This window comes from Pagrus major, chromosome 8 (assembly GCF_040436345.1).
Source record: "Pagrus major chromosome 8, Pma_NU_1.0".
In the NCBI taxonomy this organism is placed as follows: domain Eukaryota; kingdom Metazoa; phylum Chordata; class Actinopteri; order Spariformes; family Sparidae; genus Pagrus; species Pagrus major.
The window spans coordinates 25,012,809-25,035,103 of NC_133222.1; the positions used below are offsets into that span (position 1 = coordinate 25,012,809).

At 40.3% G+C, this 22,295-nt stretch overlaps 1 protein-coding gene across 1 annotated transcript in view; it reads left to right on the plus strand.

Annotated features, from left to right (window-relative positions):
* Positions 1–7,175: 7,175 nt before the first annotated feature.
* Positions 7,176–22,295, plus strand: part of bcar1 (BCAR1 scaffold protein, Cas family member) — a 96,205-nt gene continuing 81,085 nt past the window's right edge. Inside the window, exon 1 of the mRNA XM_073471446.1 lies at positions 7,176–7,587. Within this exon, the coding sequence (XP_073327547.1) occupies positions 7,576–7,587 (12 nt within the window). The 5' untranslated portion in view covers positions 7,176–7,575. The remainder of the gene's footprint in view (positions 7,588–22,295) is intronic.

Below are 22,295 nucleotides of genomic sequence, written 5' to 3' on the forward strand. Positions count from 1 at the left end.
ATTCAGCTAAACAACCCCTCTGCTCCTGTACCCTCTCTGATACTAGAGGATGGAGAGAGGGGGGGGTGGCAGGTTAACAAGGTGGAGGGATTACATCCCCCTTATATCGCCTACTTCTCATAGTAATCATGCTAATATGGTAAGAGAGATAGCATGTCTTGTGCAGGTGCTATCATCCGTCAACAGTAGTGGTAGGTAACTCAGTACATTTACTCAAGTACTGTATTTAAGTACAAATTTGAGGTACTTATACTTACTTATACCTGAGCATTTGATTTTATGCAATTTTTATACTTCTACTCAGGGCTTAATTTGTACAGGATCTGGGACCTCCATGTTGGGACCCACGGCTATTGGGATGGTGAAATGAGTATATGGATGGAGAACATTCCGTAATTCAAGTACATTTTCTGACTGCTTAAGATGAATAAACTCTTTAAAAATCCTCTGGATTAGCTGTAAAATGCATCGTCACAAAGCTGAAAACGGGCTGTTCTTCTGACACCATGAAAAGATGACTTTTTTACAGATAAGTGGTGGTCACGGGACAGCCCCACTACAGACGTATGGTAATATGTTACTGTAACACTGACAGTATTCGTACTTTTGAAGGATATGAATACTTCCTCCACCACTGTTTGTCAGAGCATTGTTCATGATGGAGAAACACCGTTCTATCAGGGCTTTGCTGCTAGGTGAACTGTTTGTATTATAGTGATAATTTAACACTAGTGTTGATGCAGGTGTATGAATCGCAGAGGTGATAGAGACTAGCTAATGTTAGGGGTCTGCCAGCTAGCTTTAGCAAACTTCAGTAATGTGAGGCCTGTGGCAGACTTTTGCAAGGTGATGACACGGTTGTTGTCTCAGGCAGCTTTCTGTCTTTCACTGTGTCTCTGATCAAACCAAACAGCCAATCAAAAGTCCAGCATTCAGAGTGACCAATCAAAGAAGAAAATATCGCTCCTCACAGCTGCGTGCTTGCGGATCAGATATGCTCCCTCACGACTATGGCTTTCTGCTCAAAGATACTGTTCTGGCAGTATTTAGTCGCTATAGATGTTATGTTGACAGTCCAAGTGAGATCCTGGAAGATGTGAGTACCAAGAAATTTAAAGTAGGTCACTCTCTCCACTCTGTCTCCTCCAATGTATAGGGGATCAGGTCTGTCTGTTTCCTGAAGCTGATGATCAGCTCCTATGCTTTGGAGGTGTTGAGAATCAGGTTGTTGATGGAGCACTACTGTGACAGTTTGCTGACCTCATCCTTGTATGCAGATTAATCTTTGTTCTGAATCATCAGTCCTACCACAGTGGTATCATTTACAAACCTATTATTATGTTTGTGGTGTGGGTTGGTGTACAGTCGTAGATGTAGAGAGATTAGAGAAGAGGGCTCAGCACACAACCTTGCAGCGCACCAGTGCTGAGTGTCAGGGTTGGAGAGTAATGGGTCCCCAACTGACAGTCTGTGTTTGGTCTGACAGAAAGTCCTTGATCCATCTGCATGTATGCTGACTGACACCCAGGTCGAGCAGTTTGGTCACCATTCTGCTGGGGAAGATCTTATTGAATGCAGAGCTGAAGTCCACAAATAACATCCTTACATTGACCCTGGGTGTTCCAGAGTGGTCAGTGCAGTGTGGAGAGCTGCGTTGATGGTGTCTTCTGTTGATCTATTGCCTCTGCAGGCAAATTTGTGCTGGTCTAGGGTGGGTGGGAGTGAGGATTTAAGGTGTCTCAAGACCAGCCTCTCGCAGCACTTTGCTACAGTAGGGGTGAGAGCCACAGGTCTGAAGTCACTTAGGTTGCTGATTGTTTTTATGGGACAGGCACAATGGTAGTGGACTGAAGGCATTTGGGGACAGTGCAATTTGACAAGGCAAGGTTAAAGATGTTGCAAAATACCTCAGCAAGCAGGTCTGCATAGTGTCTGAGTGCTCCCTCTGGAATCCCGTTTGAAGCGGCTGCTTTCCTGGGGTTGACAACACAAAGAACCCTCCCGACATCATCTGTATTAACAGCCAGTGACTGGAAACTCTTCAAAAGACAACTACAATGTACAAGACAAGACTGACACAGGTAGCCAAGCTCTTAATAGTGCTAGTATCTTCTCCGATAGTTTTCATTACCTTTCTACTGTACATAATATTAGCCTATTTAGCAAGGTTGCCAAACAGTAGCCTGTACATGCTTCCAGTTGTCTCCCACTGTCACATGATCCTCTCCATACATGTCATAGCAATCTATCAGGAGTAACCCAAATCATTTCTCCTGACCTGAGATGCACCATGTTGTTGACAAGTCTGCTATGACTATGGAAGTTTTTTGGACTTTTAAGAGTTTTAACCCACAGAGGACAATCTTCAGATGTGTACCGTGAATCACAAATATTTCACTATCTGCAAAAAAAGTTTGTGTGTGTGTTGTGTAAAGTCATATCTACAATAATTCTGATTTGTAAATATACATAATTACTCTGTAAATACGTATTTTAATTTTACATAAAACTGTTATAGGTTTCACAATTTTAAATAGTTTCACTGCAAGAATGCATGTAAAGTGATATATGCATATTTGTGAATCCATTTGTACATGCCTCTGGATATTGGTGAATCGCTTCCTGTCAGTTTGTGGGCCATGTGAAATTTGTAACCCTTACTATTTTATCATGTAATTTTGTCCAATTCCTACCACAGAATATCTGAAGAAAAATATCGATACATGTGAGATGTAGTTACTAGCTACGCCAGCAGGGGGGTGAAACAATTGTGGAAGAAGGCTAAAACATGAAAGACAAAGTGGAGTGACACTTATGGGCTGAAATATGTGCCACTAGAAAGTGAATTTGAATCACCAATTCAATTTCAATTTACTGTGACAGACATCCGGGTAGTTGAGGAAGAGCAATCGATCGACCATCCATGGTCAAGCCAGTCTATGGGTCAAGCACTTCTTCCTCTGTTTCATGGTGGGTGGCAACCAGCCAGCGTTAAGGTAAATTACCACTATGTTACGTGCTCAAAAACGTAGGTGCTGATTGGCCAAAGAGGAGTCCTGTGTATCTGGGCTCGATTGATCTTCCTCAACTACCTGGATGTGTGTCACAGTAAATTGAATTTGAATTGTGAGAACTGAATGTGAAAATATATATAGAGTTGAATTTTCAGTGAGGTTCAAATATAGTTTCAGAGAAACTGAATTAAATTTCATAATCTTACATTCAGTTTCAAGTTTATTGGAATTCAGTTCCAAACTAATAAATTCAATTTCAAATTATAATATTCAGATTCAGTTTTTCAATGCAATGATTCAAATTAAACAATACAAATTCAAATTATGTGATTCAAATTCAGTTTTTTAATGCAATTATTCAAGTTTAGCAATTCAAATTCAAATATAAATGATTCAAATTCAGTTTCTAGTGGCACATATTTCAGCCCATAGACACTCCTCTTCATCTTTCACATTCTGCTTGAAACCAGATTGTTCTTGTTCTTATTGTCTCCTGTTGTATGGATGGAGATGCTAGGTAACATAAGTCTCTTGTTTTAGCCTTCTTTCAGTTAAGGGTTCTTCAGCTCATGTGAGGTAATATCGCCCCCTGCTGGTGTAGCGAGTAACTGCACGTCTTGTGTGGCTATTTTCTACAGATCTGCTGTTGTAGCACATTGGTAGGAAGCAATTCCCAGTTTATACTGTAAAACCCATTTCACACGTACAAATGTATTCACATATCACTTCACATGTATTTTTGCGGTGAAGCTAGTTACATTTGTAAAAATCTATAACATTTTCATGTGAAATGGTATTTGCAGAGTAAGTTATGCATATTTGCAAATTACTCTGTATTTTCATGGATATGACTTTACACAAATGAAACAAATAGATGTTTGTGGAAAATGAAACATTTTTGAATCATGGTTCACATTTGTAGATTGTCTTCTGTGGGTTAAGTCCAATAAAAAAAACATTCACAGTCTGTCTCCCTAATTTTTGTATTGAGAATAAAACACAATGAGGGGAGAATCAGTGCAACATGAAAACCTGTTAATACCAGGTGTAAATGCAAAGGCCTGTGACCAGATGTTTTTATCCAAAAAACATTATTCCAGAACATTCTGACACCAGGTAGGAGTGGTTTACCAAGGATAAGTTCCATGCTCCTTATGCAGAAACACAAGATTCAAAGATAGCTGAACCAAATGTAGGGCTGTGTTATAGATATCGCTTGTAAGTAACTTTTGAAAAACCATGTCTTCTCTCTCAATTTGGTTTGTGAACTAAATACTACAGTATTCATTAGCTTTAGCAACTGTCACTATGTCTTCGATCAGAGCTGTTGAACTCGAGTTCTAACAAGAACAGAGGACCACACCGCAGTTGCTGACTTTATCTAAAATTGATTGAAAAAAATCTAAAAGTGGTTTGTTCCTATTGCTAAATTTAACCAATGAGCTCAACCTCTTGACTTGACCCACCATAAGCAGCTTGCCAACAAAATTTGAGTCCCTGGTTTGATATTGTGTTCCTCATTGCTCCTAGTTGTATCTAGTGTTGTACATTTGAAACATTGTCAATGAAAGAACACAGTTTCTAAAGTCATCTTGTTTGTAATGATGATCAAGCTAGGAGCGTTTCATGTCCAACAAAGTTTTTGAAATACTTCAACTGATAGTCACCTAAAATTGAAACACCTAAAAAGGAAAAAAATTAGAAGGACACATTAAAGGTCCAATCCAATCCAATGTTCTTGTCTGTCAAATGTTCCACTAGACTATACCAGTGTTGGGTAGATTTTTAATTGTTTTTTGTGCTCAGCCAGTACTGAGTTTTTTTATAGCCATTCTTGATGCTTTGGATTGAAAAGACACAACAACAATGATTAAAACATGAACATTTTCATAATCTTTAGACCATTATGAGGCACAAAATTACCCTCTTGACCACTTAAATTATGATAACTTGTTTTCATGGATTGAGGTGAAAAGCTTTATGTGGACACTGTACTGAGCAAGGCCACAAGACCACAGTAGAAGTGTCATCAATCAAAATGTTTTATCAGAGGAGGACCACTGGAGTAGATCTGATGGCTGATATCGGCTTCAGGTGATTTTTAGTCATGGCTATGAACAAACATCAAGACAAGGACAAGAAGGGCGAGGAGAAGAGGATTGATGTAAAGGAAGGAGAGGATGACAGGGAGATTTGATGTCTTGTAACGGACTGTGGAGTTTTGATACAGTTCTCTGTCTGTTCATGTAAATATTAAATATCCAATAAACACGAACTGATCATTTTAAATACGCTAGTTGAGTTGTTTTTGTTTGTTTTTTTTGCTGATGCCAAACTGTTTTCTGAAGTAGGTTGGGTCATGTTTTGGGGTTTTTGTATTAGACACTTACGCTGGTAGTGTAATCACCAGTTTTAGTGCAAGGAACCTAAAAAGGAAGTAATGGTAACACACTAAAGCCAAATATATCTACATCATATGACTATTGATGAAGAAATGCTTATATAATTGTAAGGTTCATGTTTTACAAAGCTATGACATTACAAAATTGCCATTGGTCCATTGCAATGATTGTGACATTAACTGTTGATGTTCCAGGTACAAACCAACATGGTAGAGCTCAACTGATATATTGGTTGGCAGATATTATCGGCCAATATTGGCCTATCACAGATATATCTGTATTGGTATATACGTTGACAGATAAGTGCCAATGTGAAAAGTTTTTTTTTTTTTTTTTTAAGATTATAACGCAGGAAAAGATGTTTGGGGTAATTTATAATTATTTAAATCCCTGTGAAGGTTATTGTGTTGAGTGTGTGAGAGTTCAGGTCATTTCTGCATTTTCATCCATGTGGGGAAAAAACAAAACAAAACAATGTTCAATATTACTGCCACCCTTGAATAAAGAGCTTCTAAATAAACAGTTATACTGTCACTGATTGAAGAAACTGAGCACAGTTAAAATTAAGCACACCAACATTCAGGTTTCAAATAATTGAATCTAATTGAATAATGCTAAAATATTTTGCAATCTACCCTTAGCAAAAAGAAAATAAATGACCCTCCTCTAAATCTGACTTCCCTCTGTATCGTTTTCGTACAGTCCCTATGTCATCAAGTGACCATAATTCTATGCTACATACATTTAATCAGTAATATACATGCAGTTATCTTGACTTCTGATGGCAATCCTGGATTGGTCGTGTACAGGGTTTGTCTTTTGAACTCTTGACAGGTGGATACATTTGAAGTGACCCATTTTCTGATAAAAAAATTCCCCTTGCAGTCTTACACAGCCAAAATGTTGCCAAACTGCAACAGTAACATTTTTTCTTTCTGATGACAACTTTCACCTCTTTTGCCCTGTAAAGTGTAAGTGTGTGAGTTGTGTGGGTTTAAATTGCTGCTTATCAGTCTATTAGGACCAGGCTTTGATCCCCATGAGGACTACAGGTGTCGTCAAGGCACACGCGCGCGCGCGCGCACACACACACACACACACACAACCATCATCATCATCATCATCATCATCACAATCTATCCATTCAATCTCTTCCAGTCATTTCAATGAGCAGCTGATTTTAAACAACTCTGTTATAAAACTTTTGGTCAGTGTAACTTTGTTGAATGATTTAATCTGGGCACATTGTTAAAACGTGCAAACACATTCAGCTGAATAATTTGTGGTTGTGGCTGCACAAATGACTGCATGTCGGATATTCACAGTGATGTGATGGAGTACAACAGAGTAGAGTTTGACAATAGATTTTCAAATCGTAAGGAAAAATGAATAGCAGATGCAGCATTGGGCGGAGACAAAATATTACTCTCATTACATTTTTAAATATGTGTAGAAAATGGAGTAAAACATGAAAACAAAACACGAGAATGGTCATTTAAAAGCTCGTTCCATAAAATGCCCCAGGGGACATCTTAAAATCTACCATAGGTGGATTTGTAAACTGTAGAAATGACAGGTCCCTGTAGTGGGGCGGTCTCTTTAAGGCCGGACTGGTTCAGCCCAGTGGAGGACGGCAGCAGGCAGCAGGCAGCGGCAGAGGCGGCGCTCCCTCCCTCCCTCCCCTCCCCTCCCCTCTCCTCCCCTCTCCTCCCCCGCCCCATTGACGCTACAGACCTGTCAACATACGGTGCGAGCCAGTTGACCTCCGGAATCATCTCTGTGTCGTTTACTAGCCTGAATTTGAAGTGAAGCCTTTCTGAAGGAGTCCGTGAGAGAATCCGTGACAGAAGAGATTAGTGGTGGAGGAAGGGGGAAGGCGGACGACGGAGGAGAGTCAGCCGGTCTGCTGGACGCTCAGGCGGCCGCACCGCTGCTGCCCCTGCTCGCAGACGCATTCACACTCCACACAGAACAGAATCCCGACCATTTCTGTCGCTGGATCTCTCGTTTCCTATAGACTCCAGTATGGAATGGACGAAGGAGGACTGACGCTTGGGGAGCTGTGAAGAAAACCTCGTTCTTTGGGAAAAGTAGCATCTGGAAAAAGACTACCGAGCGGTTTAAAGCCAGGAGCCACGGAGATTGACAGCACTAGCAAAATGTCTGTCCCTGTAAGTATGTCAGCCCTGAGGCTCCTGAAATACTTTCTGTCCTTCAGTGATTCATGCAAGCTGTTTAGAAACGATTCATTTGTGCAAGACCTGACATGTTTAATCGATACAGGCTACAGCCCTGATCCGATCCAGCACACACCCTGTTCTGCGCCAGCCAGCTCCTCGATGATTAACGTAAAATGTCAGCTCTCAGAATTGCTGTGAGTCTATTTGTAATTAATCTCGCTATCTACTGTAATGTGTACAGTACAACAATTTGAATGAAATGTGTATTCTATTGGAATACAGGGCCACTCTTGGTTGGTCATAAGTAAGTGGGACTGGCTGGAAGAAGCAGTGTAGTAAAGTGTGCTGTGTGCTCGGTACTGGACGGCTCTGCTCGTTAGTAAAGATACAGTCATCTGTAAAGTTCTGTGAATGCTCTTTGGCTTTAGGCCACATACTGGGTCTGTAGTGACACAGCTGTCGTTGGCAGGCCTGGCCCGTCAACACATTAGACATGATATTACTACTTGAGTGTGCTGTAGCGGTCGCCTTGACACAGTCCCAGATGTTTTAGTGCAGACTGCTGCTGTTAGAAACGGTCTTGATGGAGCTTGTTGCGTTGTTCTTTATCACATTCCTTAGGATCTGTTTCACTAAGTCTGCCTGAAGGGTCTAATGGCGAGCTGTGTGTGTCAGTCAGCTACAGGAGAAATAGAAAGGCCTCATATTTATTGTGTTCCTTCATTAGGAATGCACATTATTGACATTGTTGTTGACATCACACATGGATAAATGATTTCCACCGTCCTTGTGGCTGAAAATAGTAATATACTTAAATTCATCAACAGAGCATCTTATGTCTAGTTTCAGACCTGTTATCCTCTAACTGTAATACTGTGTGCACATTTTTCTATATGTCCTTGTTCGTTGCTAATACTACGGTTTTGATGGAATGTTGCACTGAATTAATAAGTATGCACATGTCTGTTCTTGTATTTTTTGCGCCACAGGCTTTTGTAGCTTTTTTGGAATATGCAGAGCTTTCCATTAGCCCCGGCTGCTGGCCAGACAGCAGACTACTCGTTTAAGTCCAGCCGGGTACTTTCTTTTATTAGCTTTTCATTCTGATAAACCAGTTTTGATTAACAAGCTGTGACTATGCATGCACATTTTATGACTACTAGCCTACGCTACCTGATCAGGGGTGGGAATCACAGAATACTTCATGATGCAATGCAATTCATGATACAGTGGCCACAATAATGGTAGTATCACGATACAACAACTCTGCAATAATCATTGCATTGCAAGACAATCATCAAACAAAACATCAAAATATCTGTATGACTGAAGAATACATAATACCCCAAAAAATGAACTAATTCAGTTTATAAAAGTTTCCACCACAAGGACTTATAGTAACCCTTTTCACACAGAGACGCCGCAATATCGCCACAGTCGCGGTTCGACAATTCTCCTCCGTTGTTTGTTCACACAGAGCCAAGCAGCTCCAGCGTAAAGAAGAACCAGTGTAATTCACACAGAAAGCCGGCGCTGCGGCTCCAAAAGAGGCGTGACGGTACACAGCATGATGATGACGTCTGTGTGTTTCCCCCGGTGTCCAGCTGTTAATCTAAACATGTGCCCGCTGACTGATTATAATCATATGGATGCTGTTATAATGTGTTTTTTGATTGACAACAATTGATCGGATCAGTGAATTAAGACATTACGGCCGATCTATTGTCAATAAAGAGAAAACCCCCCCCCCAAAAAACAAAAATTATGGCCGATTTCACAAATTGCATAAAATGCAAAATATTGGCCGATCCGATGTAGCCGATCAGATCGGCGGAAAGCCTATGGTCAATACCCTTTGCCAAAATGTAGTGGCTATAATTTAAGCATTCTCTAACAAAGTCCTCTAGAATAACTAAATAAACTAAAACTAGGGTCAGACTAAAAATGCAGTGAAATATGACTTACCTCAAATCTATAGTGTATCATAATAAAATGTCACATTTACTCCAAAATAGGGCTGCAATTAATTGAGTATCAAATTGTTTCCAATAAACGCATCAGTACATGAAACAGGATGTTTCTTCTTCTGTCTCCTGTGTATTATGAGCAGACAAAGGATCTGCGGTTCTGCACTGAACTGTTAGTTGAAAGTCCAGTGAAATGCAATTGGTTCTGTGCTATTTTAAAGTAACATTATGTCACTTTTTTACCTAAAAAGAATGGCTTTAAAATCATTTTGATGTTACAGTGTCTTATAATAGGGTGAATGGTGTCCGTCTCAGCCACTCCACCATCTATCACTTGTTTCTGCAATATGTAACCTCGGTGAGAGGGTAGGCTCACAGCATTACATACATGTTTAGTTGAACGTACAAGTTTTCAACACATAACATTGTTATGACGTAATGAGTTTTGTTTTGTTGTCAGCTCAGACGGACAGTGTAGCAGGCTGTAGTGGGTAGTAAACGTACATAAAGTCAGTTTACTCAGCTCTTGTTTGAAACTTGTTAAACTTGCATGGTTTGATATGCTTATTACGCAGGGAAATCACAAGATGTAATGATTCAAGTTGAGCAATTTAAACTTAAATATTAATTCTAATTCAGTTTCTGTATATGTTTTTGCCCATATTGTAGCAGCAAAACCCCAGTGTTCTGAATTAAGCAAGGCTATTGGAAATACAGCATCTTGTCTGTAACAAAATTGATTGCTTTGAAGTCAGTTTTCATAGTGGCCAAACTGTGTAATTACATCGTCATGTGATGCACTGCAACCCAAAAAGACTTTTTCTCATAAGCTAACATTGTGAAAGAAGGGTCTATAAAACGGTGGATACATTTTTCTGAGCGTCACAATCCCCGCAAAATGAGTCGTTTTACTGTCATAACTGGAGCTATTCGGTCTGATAAAATTCGGTAAGTCTAGAAAAGCTGCATGATTAAATTATTGTATCCCCATTCAAGTTAGTCAGACGCTAAATTGGAAGTTAGCCGGCTCGGTTGGCGGAAGTCTCTAGCTCTATAGGCCGCACAGCACGGAAGGATCCGGATATTTTTATTTCCAAGAAGTCAAGCTTTTTTGGCTTCAAAACATCACACACAGCTTCAATTAGAAGTTAGAAGCTCACATATAGCTAATGCACAGTTATAAGGTCTAAAGAGACTCATGAGAAATCATACAGGAGAGAAGCCACTCAGTTGAGTTTGTGGCAAAACCTTTTACAGTGCTTACGTATTGTTCGTGTCTTTTACTGCATATTCATTACAAGATTATTAGTAGATAAAACATTTCAGAATGCACCTGCATTGTTTTGCATTTTGTGACTTTCGATCAAATACGTTTTTAAGAAGTTTTCTTAAAAATAGTGTTAAAATATCATCTTGTCTCATTCGTGAGCCCAACATCATGTATCATCTCATCTTGTGATCTGCGTGTATCATCACACCCAAAGTAGTGAATGGAGAGAGATAAATAATTTCTTTTATCCCGTCTGAGTTGTGCCATCAAGTTTGGTGTTAAACCGCTCAGTGAACTACATCATTTCGCTCAACACGTCACCAACACCAACATGGCCGCAAAATCAGCACAGAATACATTGCACCTGTAGTCACTTTCATTTGCAGCAAAACAGGTGAAATTGATTCACAATCACTTGTGCTGCCTAAATGGAAAGATTGAAGTTTAAGTGACTTGGTGTTATATTGTGATGATTAAGTGTTTCCTTAATTTTTTTGAGCAGTGTATATTATATATTAGGGCTGTCAAAGTTAACGCAAATTCCTCTGAACAGCGTGATTTTTTTTTTTGACGTTATGTCCACTCCGTAGTTTGTGAAATCAGGCAGCGATGCAGCAGTAACGTTGTGGGTGGCAACGGAAACAAACCTCCTTGAGCAGAAATGGATAAAGAAAAGGGTCTTTTGAATGGCAAGTTCAGCTTCAAAGCCCTGCCAGATGGTTCTCCCTACAAGAACACAATTATTTGCATTTACTGTTGATGTGGACTGAGTTACCACTGGAATACATCCAGTCTCAAATATCACTTGCTGATGCAGAGAGCCCTCCTCCTCCTCGTCAAAGGCAGACCACACTGTATAGTTTGCAACGGAGACGCCTGAACAACTCTACATGAGACAAACCTTCAGCAGCGATAGCTAAATGGGTCGCTACAGCTTGCAGGCCGATTAACAGTGTAAAGTGTAAAGTTGGACACTACATTGTGTTAGTATTACTAAGGAATGTTACATTCAGGTCAGTATGTCCATCTGTTGTTGCTTGTTGGGCTTGAGTCTGCCATGTTATGCTTTCAACATATTTTTGGAGCATGCAGTACCTTTGAGGTTATTCTGGAGAATATTCTGGACAGTATTTGTCATTATTTTGGAAATGCACTGCACATATTCCACATACTACACAAACAGTCTCATGTATAGTTGATAGGACAGGCTGATTAATTGATTAGTAAATCAACGAAAGTGATAAGTGATTACTTCTTTAATTTTTTTCAGGCAAACATTCAGTGCAGGGAAATTTTCTGTATGTCTATTTTGGACTTTTTTGGAAAGACCGAACAATGATTAAAGTAAACAGAAAAAATAATCAACGGACTCATCAATATTTGTTAGTTATTTTCATTAATCTAATCTGCTGAAAGCTGGCTATTCCCTCTACCACCCTGTGTCATTTTCTCCTTGAATCACTGAAGACATCCATTTATCCAACCATTTTCCCTTCCTCCATCCATCGTCCCAGTCAGACATGCCTCATCCCAGTTAGTCTGTGCTTGACCTATGGCCTCTGTCATGATGGGGTCTACATCAGGCCTGATTGGATGATTTACACACTGCAGAGAGGCAGCAGAAGTAGCGGGAGTGGGGGGGTGGGGGGATGAGAAGTGGATAATGAAATGCTAAATGGATGGAGGAGAAAGGGGAAGATGGAACGAGATTAACGATTTGAAGAGATAGATATTACTCTGCTCGACTGAAAAATGGAGGCTTTATATTATTTCCCCTGCAGATAGTTTCTCACTCACCTCACCTCACTCCCTCATTATGCATTGCCATCTTTCTATTGAACAATCTCTGACTTCATTTCCCCACTCTTCCTTCTTCTTCTTGTCTCGCATAGAGCATTTGCGATCACATTCCAACCCCTAATGATTTGTGAGTCCAAACGAGCCCTACCTGAGGTGGAAATCTGTAGTTTGTAAAAATGATGGAACCATAATAAGCATTGTTGTCCAACTTTGTCATCCTCAATAACCCATGAAACACAAACCATCCACTGCCTTATAACATTTTTTGTCTTACCTGGTGGTGAGTTTCCATGCATGATTGTGTTTCTAGGAATGTGGTTCAAGGTTCATGGGGACTTAGATGCCATTGTACAACACAAAATGAAACAAATTAAAGTTTGTAGGTAGCTGATAATGTATGTATTGATGTATGGATGCAGTAAATTATGTGTAACATGTAAACACTCTTACTCTAACACTTTTTTTTTTATTTGTGTCAATGTGAGTGTAACAAGAGCAACAGCAAGATGACCATCAACTGTTGCACTGTTAGCACCGTTGACTCACAACAAGAGGGTCTGGGTTTGAATCTCATCTGGGGCAGGACAGGAATCTGTGGAGTTTGCATGTTCACCCATGCTTGCTTCTGGGTATTCTGGTTTCCCCAAAACATGTTCTCTAGTCAGTGCCCTTGACCAAGGCACTGGCTGTGATCCGTCAGCTGCCCACTGTCTTGGTGACATTGAAGCCAACAATAACACCACTTGAAAATTCTAGAAAGGGGTGGAGTTGTCTGTTTCCACTTTGAATGAAAGTGAAAGGATTCTTTCCCCCACCACTACATGTAGTAGCTCTTCAATGAGAAGCATAGTTTTAGATAATTTGTATACTAATGGTTAGATTAGCATCATGTCAGATGAGTATATCATATGTTTTTTATGTAACAAATAACTAGGGCTGCACTTTAGGATTATTTTGTTATTGATTATTTTTTTGATTAATCTGTCGATAATTTTTTGGATTAATCTAACTATTGGTTTTTTTGTTACTCAATTAATATAACAATGAATTTACCCAAAATAACATTTTAAAACTTGACATTTATATTTCAATATTTTATTCAATCATCTTCAATCATCAACAAACAAATGACAAAGTATGCACTGCTGGGCATAATTCCCCAACAAAAAATAGCCCAGTTTTAACTGGTAATCTGTGTAATCCTAATATACATTATATTTGGGTAGGGACAATAAGTAAACAGGATTTATATTTACATTGGAACCGGCATTGCAAAGAAAACGTTTTCCCATTCATATTAATGAGGGTATTCCATTGTGGCTGCAGCGGTGCATGCCACAGGGGGTTCCACAAAAAACGCACCCGGCTGTATCGGAAAAGTTGTAGGCGACTCAACTTTTGGAGGAACGTAGCCCAATCACATAAGTAGCATAACAACATAGCAGCTTTGTCTTTCGGCAAACTGATTAGTGGGGGTTCCCAACACGTCACACCAACCTTCGTTGTTTCGCCGCACCGTTGGATCCAATGTGAATCCAGCCACCCCGGGGTGCTTCTGCTTCAAGTGCTCGAGCATGGCAGTAGTACTGCTTACATCCTCCGCGTCGATGCATGTTGCGTATATTGACGTATTTAAATAATCATAATTGCATCAATTAAACCACCATTGTCATGGTCATCATTCATTTGACAGTACTTTGCCACATTTTTGTTATAAATTGCTATTTTTTGGCCTTTATGGCCCTCTCAACTGAAGCACGCTTACACTCACATCAAAAAAGGAAGTGTGGGGTTTGAATTAAGTGCACCAAATCGCCAGAGGTCATCTTGCAGTGACATCTTCCATCTGGCCAGCCAGATCAGCAGGACAAAACATCACCAAAAGTGATCAAATTGCCCCAGGAAGAGAGGAAAGGGAGCTGGGATCGAAGCTGATCTGACCCAAATTGGACCTATAGCTCTCCCTCTACCAAGCCTTCTTCTGGTTAAAGTCTGGTCGCAGGGAAATAAAGTGGATGAGTGCGACTCAGGCTCACTCGGCAATCGGAAATCAGTAGTCTCTGATTTCCATTGCCGAGTGAGCCTTTCCCTTCCATGTCTTTCCGAATGGGATAATTCACATGAACGCCACCTCATGTCAGAAAAACAACTTGGCAACTCGGATCTTCCGACACCACATGAATGCAGCAAAAAAGTTTAGGACGCATTCGCTCACAGCCTCTAAATGAGCAAACAGGTGGGAGATCAGGATAACATACCTGTCCTATTATAACGATCAGGGTACACAACTGCACATCTTTTTTTGATGTAGTTCTCAAATATGGTTTATGAATGAACGTTACTTTCAGCGCCGCCATTTTGTGAAAGACTCGTCAGAAATCATGTGTGAAGCTGCCAGTTCCAATACGCGCACACTTTGAATTGTGCTCTACATAGTAATTATGAACTATATGTACCGTGTTGAATTCTGTGGAGGCAGACCATTAATTAAGCAAAATAAAATGATAAAAATCGCCCAAAAATGAAACCAACTGTGATGGACTCAGCCGATTGGCGATTGGCGATATATTCGTCCAATCGCCCAAGCCTATCAAAATAAAGTATCTGCTGCCGTACTAACAGACTACAGATCAGCTTCATTCCCCAGGCTGTAAGACTCAATTCATCCCCCACCCTCCACTCTTTTAAATAGTGTGTTTTGTTTTGTGTTGCTTTTGGTGGCATTTTAAATGCCCTTGTACCTTGTCCCTTGTACCTTCTAAAAGTATGAAGTAGCATAGAATGTTAATACTACAAGTATGTCAAAATTGTTAAGTACCGTATTACAGACAACTGCTTAACGCCAAGTTCAGACAGGACGCCGAAGCGCCGCAAAGCGTCGCGCTCGGAAATTCTTGCGCGAGCCACAGCCCTTCTGTTCACACCAGACACGAATTCCTCTGCGCCGGTCGGCAAGCGGCTCTGCTCCTCAGCTGTTCTGTAGTCACACTTGGAGCTGTTTTTTCACCATAGGAAAGTAAATAACCACATAAAATTACAACGCCATGTTTTCCTGACAACTGTAAATGTATGTCCACTTCATAGTAATGAGTAGTTTTCTGTCAATCGCGTTGTTTAATTATCGAAAATAGTTTTATTTTGAAATTTGTTTTATTTTGAAAATTGACCGGATTCTCTCGTTGTTGCTTTGTTTGACTTCCTCCCCGGCTTGACACATTCGGCCGCGGCATGCGAAAAAAATAGACCATACGCCGAAACGATTGCTGCACAGCGCGCGCCGGCAGCGGAGCAGAGCGCTGCGGCGCTTCCTATGTGAACGACACAATTGGTTAACATGGGCGCCGAAACGAAAATCGCTCTGCGCTTCGCAGCTAATCGCAGCGCTTCAGCGTCCTGTCTAAACCCGGCGTTAGAAGAACAAACACTAAATATCTGCCCTGAATGCATGGGTGATCCATAGTATTATTGTTTTTGACATCACATTCTGAAAGCACAAATTATTTTTAATGAGTTCATGGTCAAAAATTGATTATTACAGTTTTTAAACAGCATGCTTGTCCTTTTGCACATAGTGTAGACCGCTTAATACCAAGAGGGAGAACTAGTGATGATCTCTTCATGTCACTCACAGAGCTTGTGTTGTCCTCAGGGAGGGTGTAAAAAGAGACAAGAGCCTCCACCTTTATCTCTCTGTTGAAAACAATCTGTCCATTGCTCTTAACCTCCCTCTAAATAGTGCCTTTACTTCTTTCCTCTCATTTCCTCTTCCTCAATTCCCAGCATCCCTTTCTCATTTTGCTCTTAGCCTTTCAGTCCTGTCTCTATCTGTATCTACATCATCTATCCAGTCCTCCACATCTTTCTACTACAGAACTATTTATCCCACACATATTCCATCTATCCATCCCTTCCCATCCGGTCTCAGTTCAATCATACTTACAACACACACACACACACACACACACACACACACACACACACACACACACACACACACACTGCTCAGTGATGTGGAATGGCGTTTGTGAGGAGTAAATTGCTTGGCCTCTTGGTTCACAACCAATTCACAGAATGGCAACTGGGCAGATTAAACTCATAGCTCTCTCTCTCTCTCTCTCTCTCTCTGTGAGTGTGTGTACATGGCTGACCACCCAAGCTGCAGTACCTAAATGTCTGTTTGTGTATGTATAATTGTTTAAGCTCAGAATATGCTTCCATTAATATTTTCTAATTTCTAATTTCTGAGAACCATGGAAAGAAACGACAAATGAAAACAACTGTAATTTGTGAAACTCTAGAATGCTTGCACTGCATAAACTAATTGAAACCTGCAGATTGTTGCATTATTCCACCAATTTTTTTCAATGTTTAAGGATAATGATGTTCTACTTCAACTCGATCATTTATGTGATTATTGATATTGTGATATTTATTTATGTGATATTTATGTGTGTTTGCTATCACTTCTATCATTAATAGTGCTCACATAAAGCAGGTGGTGTTCTATACTTTTGTTCTTGTCAACAAATCCCATGGGCAGACTAGGGATGTTCCAAATGATTGAGTTCCCTGGTATTTCAACTGAAGTTTAACTTCAGCAGTCAAGTTGTCTTTAAGTGAGAAAGGTCCAAATTGAGCACAGTTTAGTTTAGATTAAACATTGCCTGAAAAGTATTGCGCCAATATAGCAGAAAAAAAAAAAAAAAAATATATATATATATATATATATATATATATATATATATATATATATATATATATATATATATATATATATATATATAAAGCTGAGTACTGGGGTATTGAACTTCATAGACAGGTGCATCCAATCATGAGGAAAGGTATTTAAGGTGGCCAATTGCAAGTTATTCTTCTCTTTGACTCTCTTCTGAAGAGTGGCAACATGGGGGCCTCAAAACAACGCTCAAATGAACTGAAAACAAAGATTGTTCAACATTATGGTTTAGGGGAAGGCTACAAAAAGCTATCTCAGAGATTTCAGCTGTCAGTTTCCACTGTGAGGAACATAGTGAGGAAATGGAAGACCACAGGCACAGTTCTTGTTAAGGGCAGAAGTGGCAGGCCAAGAAAAATATCGGAGAGGCAAAGGCGAAGGATGGTGAGAATGGTCAAAGACAACCCACAGACCACCTCCAAAGACCTACAACATCATCTTGCTGCAGATGGTGTCACTGTGCATCATTCAACAATTCAGCGCACTTTGCACAAGCAGAAGCTGTACAGGAGAGTGATGCGGAAGAAGCCTTTTCTGCACACACGCCACAAACAGAGTCGCTTGAGGTATGCAATGGCACATTTGAACAAGCCAGCTTCATTTTGGAATAAGGTGCTGTGGACTGATGAAACAAAGATTGAGTTATTTGGTCATAACAAGGGGCATTATCCATGGCGGCGAAAGAACACAGCATTCCAAGAAAAACACTTGCTACCCACAGTAAAATTTGGTGGAGGTTCCATCATGCTGTGGGGCTGTGTGGCCAGTGCCGGTACTGGGACTCTTGTTAAAGTTGAGGGTTGCATGGATTCCACTCAATATCAGCAGATTCTTGAGAATAATGTTCAACAATCAGTCACAAAGTTGAAGTTACACCAGGGCTGGATATTTCAACAAGACAATGACCCAAAACACTGCTCAAAATCTACTCAGGCATTCATGCAGAGGAACAAGTACAATGTTCTGGAATGGCCATCCCAGTCCCCAGACCTGAATATCATTGAAAATCTGTGGGATGATTTGAAGCGGGCTGTCCATGCTCGGCAACCATCAAACCTAACTGAACTGGAGATGTTTTGTAAGGAGGAATGGTCCAAAATACGTTCATCCAGAATCCAGGCACTCATTAGAGGCTATAGGAAGCGTCCGTGTCCATCAGTTATTTGATAGATCAAAATGAAATTGCTGATCGAAACACCTAATGATTTATAAGTGAAAATAATGGAAATTGTCAGGGGTGCCCAAACTTTTTCATGCAACCGTGTGTATATATGTATATATATATATGTGTGTGTGTGTGTGTGTGTGTGTGTGTGTGTGTGTGTGTCTGTGTGTATGTATGTATGTATGTATGTATGTATGTATGTATGTATGTGTGTATACACCGATCAGGCATAACATTATGACCACCTGCCTAATATTGTGAAGGTTCCTCTTGTGCAGCCAAAACAACTCTGACCTGTCAAGACATGGACTTCAGACCTCTGAGGGTGTCCTGTGGTGTCTGGCACCAGGGCGTTTTATAGTGGATCCTCTGGGTCCTGTATGTGGGGGTGGGGCCTCCATGGATCAGACCTGCTCCAGCACGTCTCGATCAGATTGAGATCTGGGGAATTTGGAGGCCCGGTCAACACCTTGGGCCCTTTTTATTGTGTTCCTCAAGCTGTTCTTGAGCTGTGTTTGTGGTGTGTCAGGGCACACTGTCCTGCTGGGGGGCCACTGCCATCGGGTAGTGTTGTTGTGATGAGGGGGTGTACTTGGTCCACAACAGTGTTTGGATGGGTGGTGCATGTCAAGTGGCATTCACATGAATGCCAGCACCCAAGGTTTCCCAGCAGAACATCGCATTGTGATGAGATGATCAATGTTATTCACATCACCTGTCAGTGGTTTTAATGTTGTGGTTGATCCGTGTATGTGTGTGTGTGTATATATTTGTGTGTGTGTGTGTGTGTATATATATATATATGTGTATATATATATGTGTATGTATATATATATATATATAATATATATATATATATATATATATATATACATATATATATATATATATATATATATACATATATATATATACACACACACACACACACACACACACGTACATATATACACGCGCGTGTGTGTGATGTCAGTAGTTTCTGCCGATTTTTTTTTTTTGCCGAGGTTTTAACACAGATTTTCTGCTGACTTGCTGACGGCTATAGTAATAGCACTGCACAACAGCTGCAAATATTACATTCACTAGGACTGACCATAATTTTCTTATTTTATCATCGCCAGTTTTTATATATGAAATGTCAGATTTATGTTTATCAATTGCATGTACTTGTTTAGTGGGACTTGTTTACGTAGCCCAAAAACTACATGAAACGTGGAATTAGTGTATGTGCAAAAGTAAGTGAACCCCCAGCAGCATTGGTAAATTCAAGCAGGTAACAGACTCAGGTGAAACACATTTGGGTGCTTAATTAATCATTTAAGCAGACCAATGAAATGAGACATCCTTGGGAAAGGGTTTGGCCAGCACTAATTAAAAGAGAGGAAACCAACCAAACCACTGTAGTTCCATACAGATCAACAATGCCGAGAGGAAAGGAGATATCTGAGGACATGAGGAAGAGGGTAGTGACAGCCCATCAGTCTGTGGAGGGCTATAAGACCATCTCCAAAAGATTCCAGCTCCATCCATCCACTGTAAGACAAATCAATTACAAATGGAGGGCCTTCAACATGACAGCAACTCTGCCTAGAAATGGACGCCCATCAAAACTATCACCCAGAAGCACCAGAAAAATAATAAATCAGGTAAAGGCCAACCCACACATGACCTCTAGAGAGTTGCAGACCTCCGGGACAAATGTACATGCATCTACAATCAGACAAAAATTGAATAGCCATGACATTCATGGGAGGGTTGCTAGAAGGAAGCCTCTGCTCTCAAAAAAGAACAAAGCTGCCTGTTTCAACGTTGCCAGAGAGCACTTGGACAAACCCGGGGCCTTCTGGAAGTCCATTCTCTGGACAGATGAGTCCAAAATAGAATTATTTGGTCACAATCAAAACCACCATGTTTGGAGAAAAGCCAACACTGCATATCAAGAAAAGAACCTCCTCCCAACAGTGAAGCATGGTGGTGGAATGTGAAGGTCTGGGGCTGCTTTTCTGCTTCTGGACATGGACGACTCCATATTATCCAGGGAACCATGAATTCTATCATGGCCTATCAACAAATTCTTGACCAGAATCTCCTGCCATCAGTCAGGGAGTTGAAGCTGGGACGAAAATGGATTATGCAATAAGACAATGACCCAAAGCATTCCAGCAAAACTACAAAGGAATGGCTTCAGAGAAAGAGGATTCATACTCTTTATTGGCCCAGTCAAAGTCTGGACCTTAATCCAATTGAAATGTTGTGGCGAGACCTGAAGAAGTTGGTACATGCCAGATGTCCCTCCAACCTCTCTCAACTGGCTGAGTTCTGCAAGGAGGAGTGGGCAAAAATCCCCATAAGCAGATGCGAGAGACTGGTTAGTGGTTACAGAAGACGTTTGGTTGAAGTAATGGCTGCAAAAGGAGGAGCCACAAGCTACTAACTAAAAGGGTTCACATACTTTTGCACGTTAAATTTTCAGTTTTTGTGAAATACACCACTTTTGTTGAATTAAATAATGAAGATATATCTCTTTTTGTGTGTGTGTCCATTATTTTAAAGGTGTGCTTTACAAATTGGGATTTGAATGTATGTTCAGTAAGGTTATTTTAATGTTTTTTACAAGAATAGTCACCATGTCTGGAGGGTTCACAAACTTTCAAGCAGCACTGTAAATGAAGAGGTGAAGGATGTGTCTGTGCTGAGATAAAATACAAGCCTAGTCGGTGTACTGGCAACCATTTTTTCAATATTATTTCACACAAATAATACACACACACACACACAAAGTAGATGTAGTTGGTGATTAAATTGGTTAATTTAATCACCAATCCAGTAATCAGAAAAATGCTGAATATCGGTCCTGATAATTGGCCAGGCCAATAATTGGTCTATGCCTACTTCATACTGTGTTTCAGCTTGTATTGTACATTATACATTATTGTCTTGTGGAAGCATTGTTCTGTCCAGGTGAAATTACCTATGACAACACATTTTGATAGTGTAGGAGCCATGAATGAATTAGTAGGGTTTTTGTCTATTAGTAATAAGGTGAAGGGATATTGTTATCTTTTGGTGTTTGTTTTGGTTGTGATATTTTATTATGTGGTCATATTGAGTGGGGGGATAGCGGGTCACATGATGTGGGCGGGGATATTAGTTAATATAGTGAGCTGGGTCGCCGTATTTTTTGTTGACTGCTATTTTTATTTGATCACTGTGATTACTTTGATTATGAATTTGTGCACTTTATCATGAGTTGATCATCGTTTTTTCATTAATAAAAAGTTAAACTTATTTTCGAATCTCAGTGAATTCTTTGTGTGAAGCGCGTCAGATAATCAGGCCCAACCTCAGTCTCTCAGCGACTGTTCGTTGAAGTCGCTACAGATAGTCTTGTCAAAACATTTAGAAGCTTTTGTCAGGGAACTTCCTGCCTTATATTGTCCATTCAGTGGACATTGTGTGTAGAGTTGTCCCGATCCGATCACGTGATCGGAAATCGGGGCCGATCACGTGATTGCAGACTCGATCCAGACTCGGACGTTATGAGCCGATCAGGGATCGGATATATATATATATACATATATATATTGAAAGTCATTATTTTTATCAGTTTTTAATATATTGGCTATTGGTGATTAAACATAAATTCGAATAAAATTAGTATTTACTACCACCGCACCGAGTCAGACCTTGTCTGTGTGTGTCACATGACACACAGCCAGAGCCCTTTCTGCAAGAGACAGACAGCTCGCAGAAACACCGCAT